Source organism: Camelina sativa, unplaced genomic scaffold (assembly GCF_000633955.1).
Source record: "Camelina sativa cultivar DH55 unplaced genomic scaffold, Cs unpScaffold00544, whole genome shotgun sequence".
Classification (NCBI taxonomy): domain Eukaryota; kingdom Viridiplantae; phylum Streptophyta; class Magnoliopsida; order Brassicales; family Brassicaceae; genus Camelina; species Camelina sativa.
This window is the reverse complement of record NW_010921724.1, coordinates 19,137-34,169: the sequence shown is the minus strand read 5'-3', so window position 1 is coordinate 34,169 and position 15,033 is coordinate 19,137. Positions and strand designations below refer to the sequence as shown.

The 15,033-nt window shown below is 34.6% G+C and overlaps 2 protein-coding genes across 4 annotated transcripts in view; both read right to left on the bottom strand.

Annotated features, from left to right (window-relative positions):
* Nucleotides 1–1,889, bottom strand: part of LOC104773441 (transmembrane 9 superfamily member 12-like) — a 3,819-nt gene extending 1,930 nt beyond the window's left edge. The window contains exons 1-2 of one of the 3 annotated variants that reach the window (XM_010498051.2): nt 1,701–1,889; nt 34–1,304 (exon numbers count right to left, since the gene is read on the bottom strand). In XM_010498051.2, the coding sequence (XP_010496353.1) occupies nt 34–1,295 (1,262 nt within the window). In that variant the 5' untranslated portion in view covers nt 1,296–1,304; nt 1,701–1,889. The remainder of the gene's footprint in view (nt 1–33; nt 1,305–1,700) is intronic. The other 2 variants (XM_010498054.2, XM_019242664.1) reach the window with 2 other exon arrangements.
* Nucleotides 1,890–5,465: 3,576 nt separating this feature from the next.
* LOC109131567 lies at nt 5,466–6,053 on the bottom strand. The gene has a single exon (XM_019242663.1). The coding sequence runs from the start codon at nt 5,990–5,992 to the stop codon at nt 5,798–5,800; it is 195 nt and encodes a 64-aa protein (XP_019098208.1). The 5' UTR covers nt 5,993–6,053; the 3' UTR covers nt 5,466–5,797.
* Between the last annotated feature and the right edge of the window lie 8,980 nt (nt 6,054–15,033).

Sequence of the window (15,033 nt, the reverse complement as noted above, 5' to 3'; positions counted from 1 at the left end):
GGGAAGAAGCATGCAATGGACCATGAAAGCGATCTCCATCCTTCTGAAGTTCCCTTGACGGTTCTCCAGAGACGAACACCAGCGTACCCAGCAGCAATACCCAAGAAAAGATAGAGAATAATCATCCCTGTTAGTAGCATTCCTCTTGAAGCAGGCGACATGAATCCAAGTGCAGCGAAAACAATGGTGACAACAGCCATTCCTGTAATCCGAACCCCGTCTCCCACCATAATGCATAGAAGCTTTGACATTTCTGGTTCTCTGAACACATCTCCGACAACAAGTTTCCATCCAGAGAGCTCCTCATTCATCTGTGCCTGTGCTTCCTTGTCCAATTCCTCGTACTTGGTCAAATCCCTTCTCACTGTCCTCAGGAATATGACAAAAACTATACCGGCGAGAAAGAAGATCACCATAAGCGAGTTCAGAATAGAGAACCAATGAACACGAGCACCTTCCATTTTCAAATAGGCATCCCATCTGGATGGCCATCTTGTCTCACTCTTAACAAATTCGACTTCATAAGTGAAGGTTATTCTTTCATGTTCTTTGATGATCTGAGCTTTGTCAAGCTCCAATGGACAGTTAACTGAAGGAACGGAGTCATACATGTGAAGTTTTGTCATCTTCTCAGGATCATACTTAACACTGCAGGGAACAACCTCAAATCCAACAATCTCATAGCCAAGGGCCTTCTTTTTATCAGCTTCAGAGATGACACCCATACCTTCTTCGCCAGTACCAATGACCTCCATGACATTGCCTTCGTATTCATGAACCAAGACCTTAAACTTGAGGTGATTGATGATGTAATCATCATTGCTGTTTGGTGGCGAATAGCCAACAGGATATCCAGTCCACTGGATAGTAACCCCATTTTGCTTAGCGAATCTCAAAGCTGGCAAGTTATCCAGAATCATATTCACTTGATACAACTCGCGGGTTCTCTGTTTCAAAAGCTTGACCTCATGCTCATTCAGAGGGCTGGTGGTGCATAGGTAGAGAGACTCGTTCGTCCTCATCCGAAACCTGTAAGCAGAGCTATCAATCTGATCCCCCATGAGAAGTTCCCCAAGATTCTCAGCACTTTTCTTGATACCCTCGAGTGGTGGGCAGTAAGGAAGGCTATAGAAGCTGAAAGGAAGCTCAGTTTCAATAGAAGTCAAAGAATTGACTTTGGCAAAGATAGAGTCTCCATCTGAATACGTATGCATATAACTCCCTGGCAGGTAAAACCCATTGCAAAGCTGAGTAACAAACACAAGCAACACGAAAGCTCGGTACACACCAAACATTGTCCCTTCCTGTATCAAAATAAAAACCATCTCTCACATTAGTAACCCTTTCTACTGTAACAGATTCATCAGGCACATTCTAACGAATCCATATATACATATAATAGAGAATACAGAAAGAAACATTCTCAATAAAGAAGAAAGTGAAAATCGAAGAAGAATACAACAGAGCACAATGTTACTATGCATGTAGAAGATCAGATTCGTAGCAACCAGAATCGGAATCAATGTATTCAAAGGAATCAGATCGGTGGATTCAGAAGATCAGATCTCAAGGGATCATAAACGTAAAACTTAACCTAATTGACAAATTGGAACAACCGAATACGAAAAAGCTGAAGAATACGAAAAAAACGCAGATGCGAAGAACAGATCTCACAGTGAAGAGAGTTATCGGGAGCAAACCTGAGACAGATCCAGGTAAAGGAGATGTATCTACGACGGAGTCAGATCTAAAAGATGTACAACGAGAAGAGGGACTTGTGTGTCGAGATCGCTCACGCTGATGATAAAGAGTCTCTCTCTCTCACACTGCTTCCTCTCCCTTTGATTTGGTTTTGGTTGCTTAATGCGTTCGCAAAGAGAGAGAGCGAATAACGAAAATCAAGAAAATCGTGGGTGGGTTGGGTAATTATCCTCTGCAACGCCTTTATAATGTGTCGGTGCGCAGTGATTCATTCACTTTTCCTAACTTCGTCCATCTAAAGGTCTAGATTTTTAGTGACACATTTTTTAAACAAAATAAAGTTTTATGACCATGTATTTTTTATATTATTAACTAAAGGAACATTTTTAAAAGAAAAAAGAAAAAAAAAAGGATAAAAAAACATTTATGGGATTTATATGCTACCATTTAAAAAAAAAACATCATTTTGTTACTTTGGATAGGAAAATTTGTTTACAAGATATATAAAAGTTACTCTATTTCACTGGTTGTGAAACGACATATTAGAATTTAAAATTTTCCAAGATATTATATGATATCTCTTATGTTGCACAATATTTTACTTTTTATACCACTAAATATATGAAATATAATTATTTTAATTTTATAGCATCAATTTATATGAACAATGTAAATATATTTCTTTAGAGATTTTGGCGTTGATCATTGATCTAGTGTGGATAACAATATAACAGTAACTGTTAATACAAACATAAAACCACACATCACAAATCAAGACAATAAAACTTGTATGTTTTTCACCATAGCATGACACATCAGTTTTAAAATTCAGGTGTTGACACATCATTTAAAATCAAAAGCCAATAAAATTATAACAAATAATACACATCAGCATTTTTAATCAGTAATAATCGTTTTCTATTCCATGTCACTTTCTCTCTATTCAGAAAACCTAGCCACTGTTCCTTTGTTAGTTGTACAGAGATGTCGACAAAAGTTAGAAATCAAAAGCTTTCAACTTCTTCTAGTGATGTCTCATCTCGAGTTGTATCTTGATATCTGTCATGTCGGAGTTAACGAGATTGTGGCCGAAATGGATCCCTGATTTCAAGTGTTTAAGGCTATGGATGGTTTTGGAAATATATAGTTAATCTAGTTGGAGGAATGAACAATGATTAGACATTACTGGCTTAGGGACTCTAAACTCGAACCTAAACCCACCTTGAAGAACTTGATCGAGCATGGAGGTTGAAGCTAATACAAATCATAAATATTAAGGAATCATATTTAGGGATTTCTGAAGAAGCTTTGTGGCACTCTAACTTCAGAAAATTTGCCTATGGCTACGGCGAAGGCTTACCATATGATCCCTCCGAGAGTGATATCCACGCTGTCTTCTCACACAGTAAGTGTAGTTTGCGTTTCTGAAGTTTCAGTATCTCTAAATGGGTTTTACTTATGCCTTTTTGTTTGTACAAATTGTAGATATTATGAAGTTGTTGATGTCAATCTTACTCGAGATAAGAGGACTGGTAAATCAGGATTTTGCGTTCGCTGCGTATGAAGATCAAAGAAGTACCACTCTTGTTGGTTATTGAAGCTCTTCTTTTGATGACTCTTGCACATTGTTTTTATGTAGATTTCGGTGTAATTTATTGATTTGAATGGAGCTGAAGTGTTAGTGAAGGTCATTAGGATGGATAAACCATTGTGGCAAACATGTTAAGTGAGAAGAAGAGGATGAAGAGTATGTAGAGATTTTGAAAGGGGAGGGAGAGTGTACTCGTGGGGTTTCTTGCATAGTGTTTACATGCAATCGATCTTGAATAAACCTTTTTATGTCGCCAGGTTCACTAAGAAGCAATAACTTGGATTCTAAATAAAGATGGACATCCTCATTCACACGCAAACAATTTGTACTTCTCCACAAACATACATAATTAAAAAATTTGACAGTTCTTCACGATAATTCCATCAAACTTAAAAGCTAATTCAGTATCATCAATTCCAAAAGCTAATTGGCCTGAGCTACTACTACTTTTTAATGAACAATTGTAAAGAATATGAGATTGGACAAGTGAATTATTCAACAATTTCAAATCTTTTTTGTAGAATATATCGCTTATCCTGTTTTGGAAATGGGAATCTGAGCAAATCTCTGTTTTTGAGTGGGTTTGTATATATTACACTATTACTCTGTAAATGAATGACCGTAAGCAAAACCTTTATATGGGCCAGAATTTTGACTGTGGGCTTTAACAACGAAGCTCATTCAGTTAATCAAACAACAACGTTGCTTGAGTGAAATGTTAGCGTGTGTGGCACACCGTAGCCATGGAACTTTTGTTGCTCGTCTAACTTATAAGTTGTAAGTCGTAACTCGTCAAAGTTAATCGGAAAAATGAAGAAAAAAGCTTTCTCTCACTCTAAGATCTGAGAGAGTGAAAAATTTCTCAGAAAAACCATCCGATTTTACAATATATTTTTCTTTCGAATTATATTTTTTGTATTTTTTTTGGTATTTTTCATTTGTTTAGTAAAAATAAATTGTTTGTCTATTTTTTAATTAAATTAATAAAAAAATATAATAATGAAATAATAAAAACAACTTCTATTTGAGTTCAAACCACTTCTATTAAATTAAGATTTTTAAAAAATACTAAAATACGAAATAAAAATATTTCATAAAAAATATATATATAGAAGTAATCCCGCGGCGTAGCGCGGGTTTAACCTAGTGTATATAAAAACACTTGAAATTAAGTAGGCTAAAAAATAAGTTGTCTTTTTTTTATAGAGAAAATGGTTGTTATCGAGTTTTGGAGGCGGATCTTCTTTGGATTGGCTTATTTGGTGTGCTAAAGTCACATCTTCATATGATAGTTGACCACATCATAGCTATACAACCTCCTTTGACATTAATTGGACCAAATATTCTTCTTTGGCGCTCTAAAATAAGACGAGTTTAAGCCAGCTTTCGCTGCTAAAAACAGAAGATCTAATTATCAAAACAAAAAAAAGATATCAATAACAGACGTGCGGTCTCACGTACTCGTAGATAGAGTTTTATTTAATCTTGTATGTTGTGTAGACAAGTATCATCTCTGCATCGCATGTCCATACGTATTGACGATTTGGATAAAAGTAGGTAAGCCACTGCTTTGTATTCCATCACGCCGGGCTGGAAAGACATGTTTCTAAGTATATTGGATTGATAAAATATATTCGTTCTTGTATCTCTTCATTGCGATACTCACCATATTCCAAGTATATTGGATTGTTGCACCTTTAGTGTTCAACTCGTGAATGATCGGAAAACTTGTGATCAGATTTAGTTTTTATCTCTTTCGTTTGTATAAGTTGTATTGGCTTTTCGTTGTTAGTTTTTCCTCATTTACTGTAAATGTATATCTAACTTTAATTTGCTGATCTATACATCTTCTTACACACACACAAAACAAAACAAAAAATGTAAATATGGATTTCTTAATTAATCTTTGAATTACTTAGTTTTTTTTTTTTTAATTTTATTTTAATTTCTGAAAAGTGCAAATATGGTTTTTAATTTATGTACATCGAATCAGTACATTTTTTTAATGGCGAAATGAATCAGCACATTTATATATACTAAATGTTCGTATTGTTACTTCGGCCTTTTTCCTTAATACATTTTGCTCGCAAAAGAATTGTAGATGGGTTCCTTAACCGCATGTACGATTAGATTCAGTGGACACAACTTGTGGTGCTTTATTTAAAGGATCAGATTCGATCAACTTCCTTCTCTTCACTAGTAAATTTGCCATTGCACATGTTATTAATGAATATATATAGTTCATATATTCTTCTTTTTTATGAAGGAATTCGATAACTACACATAACAAAATCAATACAAAATAGTGTCGACCTCGACCATGTATATAAGCAGATTCTTTGAATGGTATATATTACGTAATCAAATTGAACGAACAAAAGGGACATAAATAAAATTCATCTGGATCAATAGTATCAGCCACTGAGCCACATATCCTTTCTTGGTCGTGTCACTGTCTTCTCACACTACAAAACCCAACTTTTCATCCTTCATAGTTCATAGTTCCTAAAGACGGGAAAGGGTGGAGCTTGCTGGAAAATAAGAGACGATGATTATGGGAGACGGAGTTCTTAGGGACTCGGGTTTGCTTTTCCGTCTTTTTAAAGTAGACAAGACTTCCATGTTAGTGTTGTCGGTTGTGTTAACCCGCGAACTTGAGTTCGGAACAAAGCAAGCGAAGAAGAGCGTAAAGAGAGACATCTTTGGGATTTTAAGACTTGAGTGTTTGAGTAATTGAGTTTGTATGTTAATTTGAGCTTCTACTATAAGGGTATATATAAGGGGATGTTGAAGGTATTCATTGAATCTTGAATCTTGAATCTTCTTAGGACACGTCTCTATCTGGAAAGTGACTATTTCTTGTTGGGCAAGTTTAATAGTTTTGTTGTCCGTCATTAATAATGTATACCTTGTATACTTGAACCTCAAGGACTTTTGACTCTCCGTCTAAATTATTCAGCAAGAAGACTTCGAGGCCCACAATCAAAGCCATCGCCAAAGATACAAGAATAAACTTGATCTATTTATCTTTTTGTTACTAATAACTAGGTTTGACCCGTGGTTAAAAGCCATCGCAATTTTTTTAAAAGCTTTTGATTATATTATAAATAGATCAAGTTTTTTTGAGTTTTAATATAAATGTTATATTGTTATATATATGTGTTCTCACAGTAATTAATAATTTGTGTTATCTAAAGTATATATTATAAATAGATCAAGTTTTTTTCTTGTTTGTATTGGCACAGATAAGAAGAGTTGATGGTTCTGCTTTATTGGGTATCTTCTGTTTGATAGTTACCAATACAAAAGATCATTTACTGGATCGATTTACATATGGCCTGTTATAATGAATTGCAGCAATAACATAGCTATTACGAACTGGATTGTTTTGAAATCGATAATGATTAACCAATTTATAGATTTGAAATCGATAACTTGTGTGACTATTTTTTGTTGTTACTTGGACAGCCAAATGTTGTAAGAGTAAACATATTGATTATGTATTCAGTTTTGTTAAGACTTCAACAAATTAATTAGTTTGCCAACAAAAAAATTCTTACAGTATTATGTATGGAAGAAAATAAAGGCAAGATTTGGGTTGTTTAATGAATTTAGATCTGACAATTTCATATATATCTACATATGTTTTGCTTCGTAGGTGAAGCTTTATGAACCAAAAAAAGGAAGAAGCTAAGGCATTATCAATCAATCTAGACAAAGGTTAGAAACAAACACATATAAGTATATAGTTTTCTGTATCTATCGATGAAATAACTTAAATAAAGATTGAAGTTTGCTTGGTAATATATGATCTGACTTGTTCTCCTTTTCCAACACCCACTTTGAAAATGAGTCACCTGCAATTTTTTAAAAAATAAGACATATTTAATACGACATATAGAAGAACTTCATATAACACAATATCATCTGAGTAGATGTATAAGAAAGTGAACCATTGGAGATGTCATAATTAATTTGTTTGCTTGTGCTTTGGAATAAGGGTGTCAAGCTTGGTGATTTTAGGTGAGGTGAATGAAAGCCATAGTTTAGTTGCTTTCGCTTAAGAGAAGAGTGGAAGAGTTGGTGCTTGAACGTGAAGTGAAGGAAGAGTATTTATAGTGTATAGTTAAGATTGTAAGGTTTTTCATTTAGGATTCGCAAAAATTGTGATGAGCAAGTTTAGAAGATTTTGATTTGATTTCAAAATGAAAATTTCGGGAAACTATATTCGGAATATGCTTCTAATATCATATGTTTTAATGAGTGTGCTTTTATGTTTTGTGAGAAGATCTTATAATTGGAAAGTGAAATCATCTTACCTTATTTATTGTAATCTATCATTTGAAAACAGTTTTGTTATTCACATCATCCTAGATATTATCTTCTTTCTTTATTTGTAGAATTCCATGTTTACCTTATTTTTCTTTTATAGTTAAAAAAAGATATGATTAGTGCAATCGGATTTTGATTTGAGAATTAAAACCGACTCGACATTTAGGATTACACAAATAACCTTAATAAGCTTTGATTAATTGTCTAAACCTAAGAATTCTTAAACTGAGGAAAGCACTTTTTTCAATTTTTTTGTTAATGATTTGCTAATGACACATAAGCTGAGCCCTTTAGTTCCAGTTTTCGTTGAGAATAGCTTCCATTTGTTTTTTTTTGTAAACCACCAAAGCTGGGAAGTTTTTTTTAAACATAGTAATGATTATAGAAGTATCAACAAAATATTATTTGCCTAGTGTTTGTAGCTTAAACGAAAGCATGATGTACATAGCCTAAATCCTCTTATTATTAGACGATCGAATAGAAAAACCATTACGAAGTAACTTCACATATTTAAAATGAGATTTTGATTCGCCTTAAAAGTCTTCGTATCATTCCTTTTGCGACTACAACACCTTTTTTCCTCTTTGTTTTCGTCGTCATTTGAATTAGGACTTCTATCTTTTTTACCATGGTCAACCATTTTCTCATCATAACGCTTCTCTGGTCTCGCCTTGACCATGCGGCTCCTCTATCTATTTTGTTTGCTCTCATATCCTTCAAGTTTTACTATATTCCAAGTTTTGCTGTCACCCTTCAATGGTCTCAACAGAAAAGTCGTCTGTTGGCTAATATTTTGTTTGCTCTCGTATCTCTTTGTTGTGTATGTCTTAAATATTATCCACCGTCATCGCCTTAAATATTAGCCAACAGACGACTTTTTTTCTCCCTAATCCGCCCTCAACTACAAACGATCTCTCGATGCTCTCTTCTCTCATGTTATTACACTACATAGTGTTTCTATAGAAGACGATAAGTAAATTGGAAAATAAAGCGGGATAATTAAACCTTAGAGCATCTCCAATGATCTTTTATTTTTACCTCTATAATAGAGGAATTCTATAATAGAGGTGAGTTTTACTCCAATGGTCCTCTATTCTCACCTCTAAAATAGAGATTGCTATTTTTTTCTTTATTTATAGAGTAACTCTATTTTTTTTTTACAAAGGTTCTTCTAAAAAAATAGCAATCTCTATTTTAGAGGTGAGAATAGTGGATCATTGGAGTAAAACTCACCTCTATAATAGAGTTCCTCTATTATAGAGATAAAAATAGGAAAAACCATTGGAGATGGTCTAAGAAGCGTCACCGAACCTTCTCCATGCAGCTGCCAAGGCAAGTGCCAGTTTTAATCAAAAAAATTCCTATACTTTCGCGAAAGTTTTCAACCTGAATACCACATACACCCAAAAAAAAAAGTAGAGTTATAGGCTCTGATTGGTAACGGTTGTTACTTATGGCTGTAAAGACTTTAATTTTAAAATTTTAGCTGTAGAAAATTTGGTTGTAGATGCTTTGACTATACAAACTTTAACTGTTAAATTTTGATTGGTAACAAACACTTTTAAAGTTGTAACTGTTACTTTTATTATTAAAAATATTGAAATGATGATAATAATGATGATAATAAAAATAAAAATAATTATTATTGAAATGGATCTTAAAAGAAAGATAAAAAAATAAGAATAATTATTTTATAAAAATAAAATATGTAAAATATATATAGAAACTTGTGGAGAGCTTTATTATGATTTCAATCATCATGGAAAATAAAAAAGAGAAAAAAGAACTATCGTTTTTTTTTTGTACACCAAAAAAACTACAGTTTTTATTTATTTATTTTTAACAGCCAAAAAAGTCTCACATTTGTGGCTTTAAAAATTTGCACGTACAAACAAAATAAATGGGCAGTTATACTTTTAAGGTTTTTAAAAATAATAAAGCAATGAAAGGATGATCGGTAAAATTTTGGCTTTTAAGACTTTAAATTAATTTTAAAGTCTTTAAAGTTTCTCCCAATCAGAGTCGTAATCGTGTGAGCTTTAAACTTAATTACAAACCAAACACAACATACGAAATGGAGCGAAAGTTGGCCACCACGTAATGTGTTCAATTTTGATTAAAGAAATTGTTTGAAATATAGTTAAAGCAGGATGTATCTACCTCTGGAGATTGGATTTAGGCTTCATATTAGTAATAAGCTTAGTAGAATAGGCGCTACTGCTGGAAATCCAGATCATTAGCCATATTTATAGAGGATATAAGTTTTCTTATAAATAAAACTTATAGTGGTCATACAAATACTTAATGAAATTGTTTAAGCAAAGATAAAATGGTTTTAAAAAACGAATGAAATGGAGTTTACCTTAAATGTGATTGCCAAACTCCTATTTCAACAAAATGTGAGTGCAAAGTCGAATTAACCATGTACTCCAATTTTTTTGTGTTTAATTTTGGCGTTATCGGTAAAGACATGAGAAAAGAAGACAGACACGTACCTCACATGAAGAAGTTAGGGAGTTGGGTGATGTCCAAACCGCAGAGCTATGAATATCCCGAGACTGAATAGTCTCCAGAACTCTGGATTTACGAAAGTGATTGATGTTCGAGAGAAGTTAGTCCCAGTCCCACTTGTGTTGTAATGTTTAGATTTGAAAAACGATTAACTACATATGTTAAACATGCATGGGGCATGTATGAACGGGATTGAACATTGAAGGCTAACAAAACAACCATAAAAGTTGTTGACGGGAATAGTCTCCATTTTAACGGGAACATATATATGAAACCTTCAGAAGCCCGTACTAAGATATTTTAAGTAGGCTTTTCATCTCCCCCAAGGCCCCAACTTCTTCTATATGAAGTCTTCTCCTTTCAAAAAAATCCAAAGATCGATCCCGACGACAACCCTATTATAAGTCTGAAATCATGCTGGCCATGGATGAGGGAAGATGCTGTAGGAGAGTAAACGTGACTTGAATGGAGAGGTGGCTGGCTGTTGGTCTTCGATATCGTTGATCAAGCTGAATCGAATGCTTTAAACGTGAACCCTAAGAAAAGTAAAATAGATCTGGTGCTAATTATAGAGAGGAAGCATAAGCGTCTTTGAGGAGAATTCTGAAAGCCTACTCAACGACAACGTATCTTAGTACAAAACTACGAATCTGAAATCAAGATATACTACAAACCTGAGAGTTCTCTCTTCCGATGTTGGCACTGGGATGGTGGCTACGTTGGAGAAATATGAGTTTGCTGGGATTGATTGATATTTGTAGATTTAGAATATGAAGAGGTATAATTTATACCGTATAAACGTTTAATTATAATGGTTGTAATTAGTTTGGAAGACGAAAATATATATTGTATTGTAACCAAAAGAAATGGAACTTCCAGCGATTAATCTTGTTGATGTGGCAACTTAGTTGACGTGGCTTAATTAGAGAAGAGTTTTATTTCGCTTAGGTGGACACTCTCAAACGGCTCAAAATGTACCTTTTATTAGTAGTAATATATTTACTAGGTATCAACCCACACATTAACTTGATTTAAATAAAATTTATTAGTAGATTTATTGTTTGAGATTTAAGATTTTTTTATGTAAAACAAATTATGTAAGTAAAGTTTTTTTCGTTTATTCAAATTTGCGTTTATTTTCTGTAAAATACGTTTCATCCGTGAATTATTTAAACTTGAAAAAAAAATTCACATATTTTTATGTTTCACATTGTTATCTATATCACTATACTATTAAATAGATAAAGCAATATTTTTTAGACTAATCGATTTAATTTAAACTAATCCTAAGTTTAAAAATGCAATGAGAAAAATGTATAAAAATGGTAAATAAATGAATAATTTTTTTTATTGCTTGTGAAATGTAATTTACTTCTAATAATTAAATATGTTATGAAATTGATAATTAAATACATTTCTGGATTTTAATTGTTGATAAAATCTTTCACATTTAAAAACTAATAGAAACGAACATTATCTTATATATATGTCAATGACATATTTATGTAAATAATAATAAGATGTAAGAACATTTATTAAAAAAGGCCCACGAGCTACGTGAGCGTGATACCTCAGCTTTTTTGTGAGAGTTTCTCTATTAATATATAGAGGATTTTTTTATTGCTTGTGAAATGTAATTTACTTCTAATACTTAAATATGTTATGAAATTGATAATTAAATATATTTCTGGATTTTAATTGTTGATTAAATCTTTCACTTTTAAAAACTAATAGAAAAGAAAATTGCATTATATATATGCTAGTGACATATTTATGTAAATAATAATTACATGTAATAATATATATTAAAAAAGACACAAGAGCTATGTGAGCGCGACAGCTCAGTTTTTTTGTGAGAGTATTTCTTTATTATTATATAGGATATATTTTTTTTAATTGCTCGTGAAATGTAGTTTACTTCTAATATTTAAATATATAGGGGATAAAAAAATGATTTTTTTCTCACCTGTGTTTCTGAAAGTGTTTCTTTATTAATATATAGGGGATAAAAAATGATTTTTTTTTTTGCTTTTGTGTTATTTACGATTCATGCCATTAGTGTCCCTGAAGATCAAAGTTGTTTCTCTCTTTGGTTTCCGGCGACTGCTCGAAGAGGGTTTAATCTCTCTTTGTCCTCGCGAAAGATTTTAATCCTCTCAAATATCTCCAATCGGCTTAAGCCTTCAACCATCCATCAGGTTTTTCGATCTCAAAGTAAATCAGTTTTTTCTTTTTTTTTTGATATTTAGGCAATGGGTTTTCGTTACTATTGGTTGTATAGAACCCTAAGGTACCTTAGATTGTGGCAAACAAGATATTGCCTTACGTGAAGATTTGAAGATCTTTTTAGGGTTTAAGGATGATCGAATATAAAAGATCTAGGGGGTGTGTCGTGTACTTTTTGAACACTGAGAAAAACTTTTTGTGAGAGATTGTAACTTCAAGGCTAACAAAAAGAAAGCTAAGAAGGTGAGTGTTGTTCTCTTAGATCTATACTGGTGAGAGTTTAGATAGAGAAGAGAGGTGTGCTTAGATTTATTCTTGTAAACCGGATAAGAGTTTGATAAGAATAAATAGTAAAAACGTTTGCTTGGTGTTTTTCCAAGCAGGAAATTGTGGTGTCGGTCAAACAGGCTATTCAAGGTAACGACATGGAGGCCTGGTTTGCAGTTGAAGATGGCTGGATCGAACCAATGGTCAAAAATGATACGGGAGAATCGATGGCTAAACCTCGGAAGCAGTGGACTGCTAAAAAAAAGGCTGAGGCTAAACACAACTCTCAGGTCCTGTCGGTGATTTTCAACTCCCTGCCACTGGATCAGTTCAATAGTGTCTAGGGTTGTGTGGCAGCGAAAGAAGCTTGGTATATCCTCCAAGTTACCTTTGAAGGAACTAGCAATGTAAAAAGGACGCGCCTGGACAATCTGGCCTCAGATTTCGAGAATCTGTCCATGGAAGAAGGTGAGACTATTGCAAGCTACATCAGTCGCTTGAGTGCTATCGCACAAGAAGCTGTTATCATGGGAAAACTCTACAAGGACAAGAAGCTGGTGAAGAAATTTCTCAGGAGCATTCCGGACAAATTTCAACCACATAGATCTGCCATCGATGTTTCCTTGAACTCAGATGAGTTGAAGTTCACTCAAGTTGTTGGGATGATGCAGTCGTTTGTGATGCAGCTTAAGAAAAAGGAACATTGCACTAAACGATCATTTGCTCTTAAGGCTGTTGAAACTCCGAAGAATGCTGAGACACAAGATGTTGCAGATGAAGAAAAAGTTGGATTACTTGTTAGGAAATTTTTCAAAAAAATGGAGTGTGGTCAGCACAGAGGATCCCCATCTACAGTCAGAAGTGATTCTGAGAGGGACTTTAAGAGGGGGGATATGCAAGAGCGCCAATGTCTGGAGTGTGAAGGATAAGGACATCTCAAGGCAGAGTGCCCTTACTACAAGCGTAGAGGGTTGATGCAGTGTTATGGATGCAAAGGATATGGTTACTCCAAGGCTGAATGTCCTACTAAAGAGAGTAGATCCAAATCGTTTATAGTCTGGAGTGATAGTGACTCTGATGATAACGAGCAAGATGGTGAAGTTCTCAATAACTATGTGGCTCTGCTGGGAGTCATTGAAGAAGGCGAAGAGGTGGAACAAGGTGAAAAGGATCAACCAGCTGTTGTGTCAGATTCAGAAGATGACGAGGTGGATCTACCTCTTGAGGAACAGGGTTACCCTGTTAATTTCTAGTCTGGTTCAGAAAACTCAGGAGTATGATGTGCTGCTGGCTGAAAAAACAGATCTGCTGGCAAGATTCAACTCGCTGTCATCAGATCTTGAAGAGGAAAGAGCTAAGTCCCATGGACTAGAAAAGCAACTGGAAGAGCAGCTCAAAAACATCAGAATTCTAAGCAAGGGAACAAAGGATCTCGACACCATTTTGAGTAGCGGAAGGATGGGTAATACTAAGTGGGGACTTGGGTATCAAGGTAACGGTGCCTCAACATCCACGAAGTTTGTCAAGGGTCTTGATGCAGAAAACAAAGAAGCTACACCCATCCAATCAAGGACACAAGCGGTAGTCCCTATCAAAACCGATTCTCATCAAGCAAGAAATGTTCATCCGCAAAGGAGATTTCAGGCTTCTTACCGAGCACCCTTTAGAGCTATGCATGTGACTCAGTCATTGGATCCATATGGTTTGGCTGCAAATCACTACTCATCACATCAGGCATTTGGACCGGTCTATCAAGTTTCACGGAGTCGAAGGAATGGGTGTTGGTATTGTGGAAATCTAACTCAATTTAAAGCACAACGTTTTGAGTACAACAACGCATGTCAAGGACCACTCAACAAGTGACTTATCCTAGAGATATGAGACTACTCAACAAGCCGCTGTTTGTCAAAAAGAGAGGTATGTACTGTAATGTAGCACATGCTAAGGATAAGTTTGGTTTGGATCAAAAGAAGTGGTACTTTGATAGTGGCTGTTCTAGACACATGACTGGAGCTCATACCAACCTGTCAAAATTTGAGAATGTGTCTACTGGTCGGGTTACCTTTGGTGATGGAGCAAAAGGTGAAATCAAAGGGAAAGGTGTTACTGGTGGGAGTGCACAACCTAGTCTGAGAGATGTATTTTTGGTTGATGAGTTAAAGGCGAATCTCACCAGTGTCAGTCAATTGTGTGACGAAGGACTGGATGTCACTTTCACTAAACGAGATTGCAAAGCTGTTGATCAACAAGGATTTGTGAAACTCGAAGGCAAGAGATCAAGTAATAACTGCTATATGTGGAAGTCAACAAATCATTGCTTTCATGCATCCACTGGGACCGACACTGAGTTGTGGCACCAGAAGCTTGGTCACCTGAACATACGCACCACGCATAAACTCGCACAT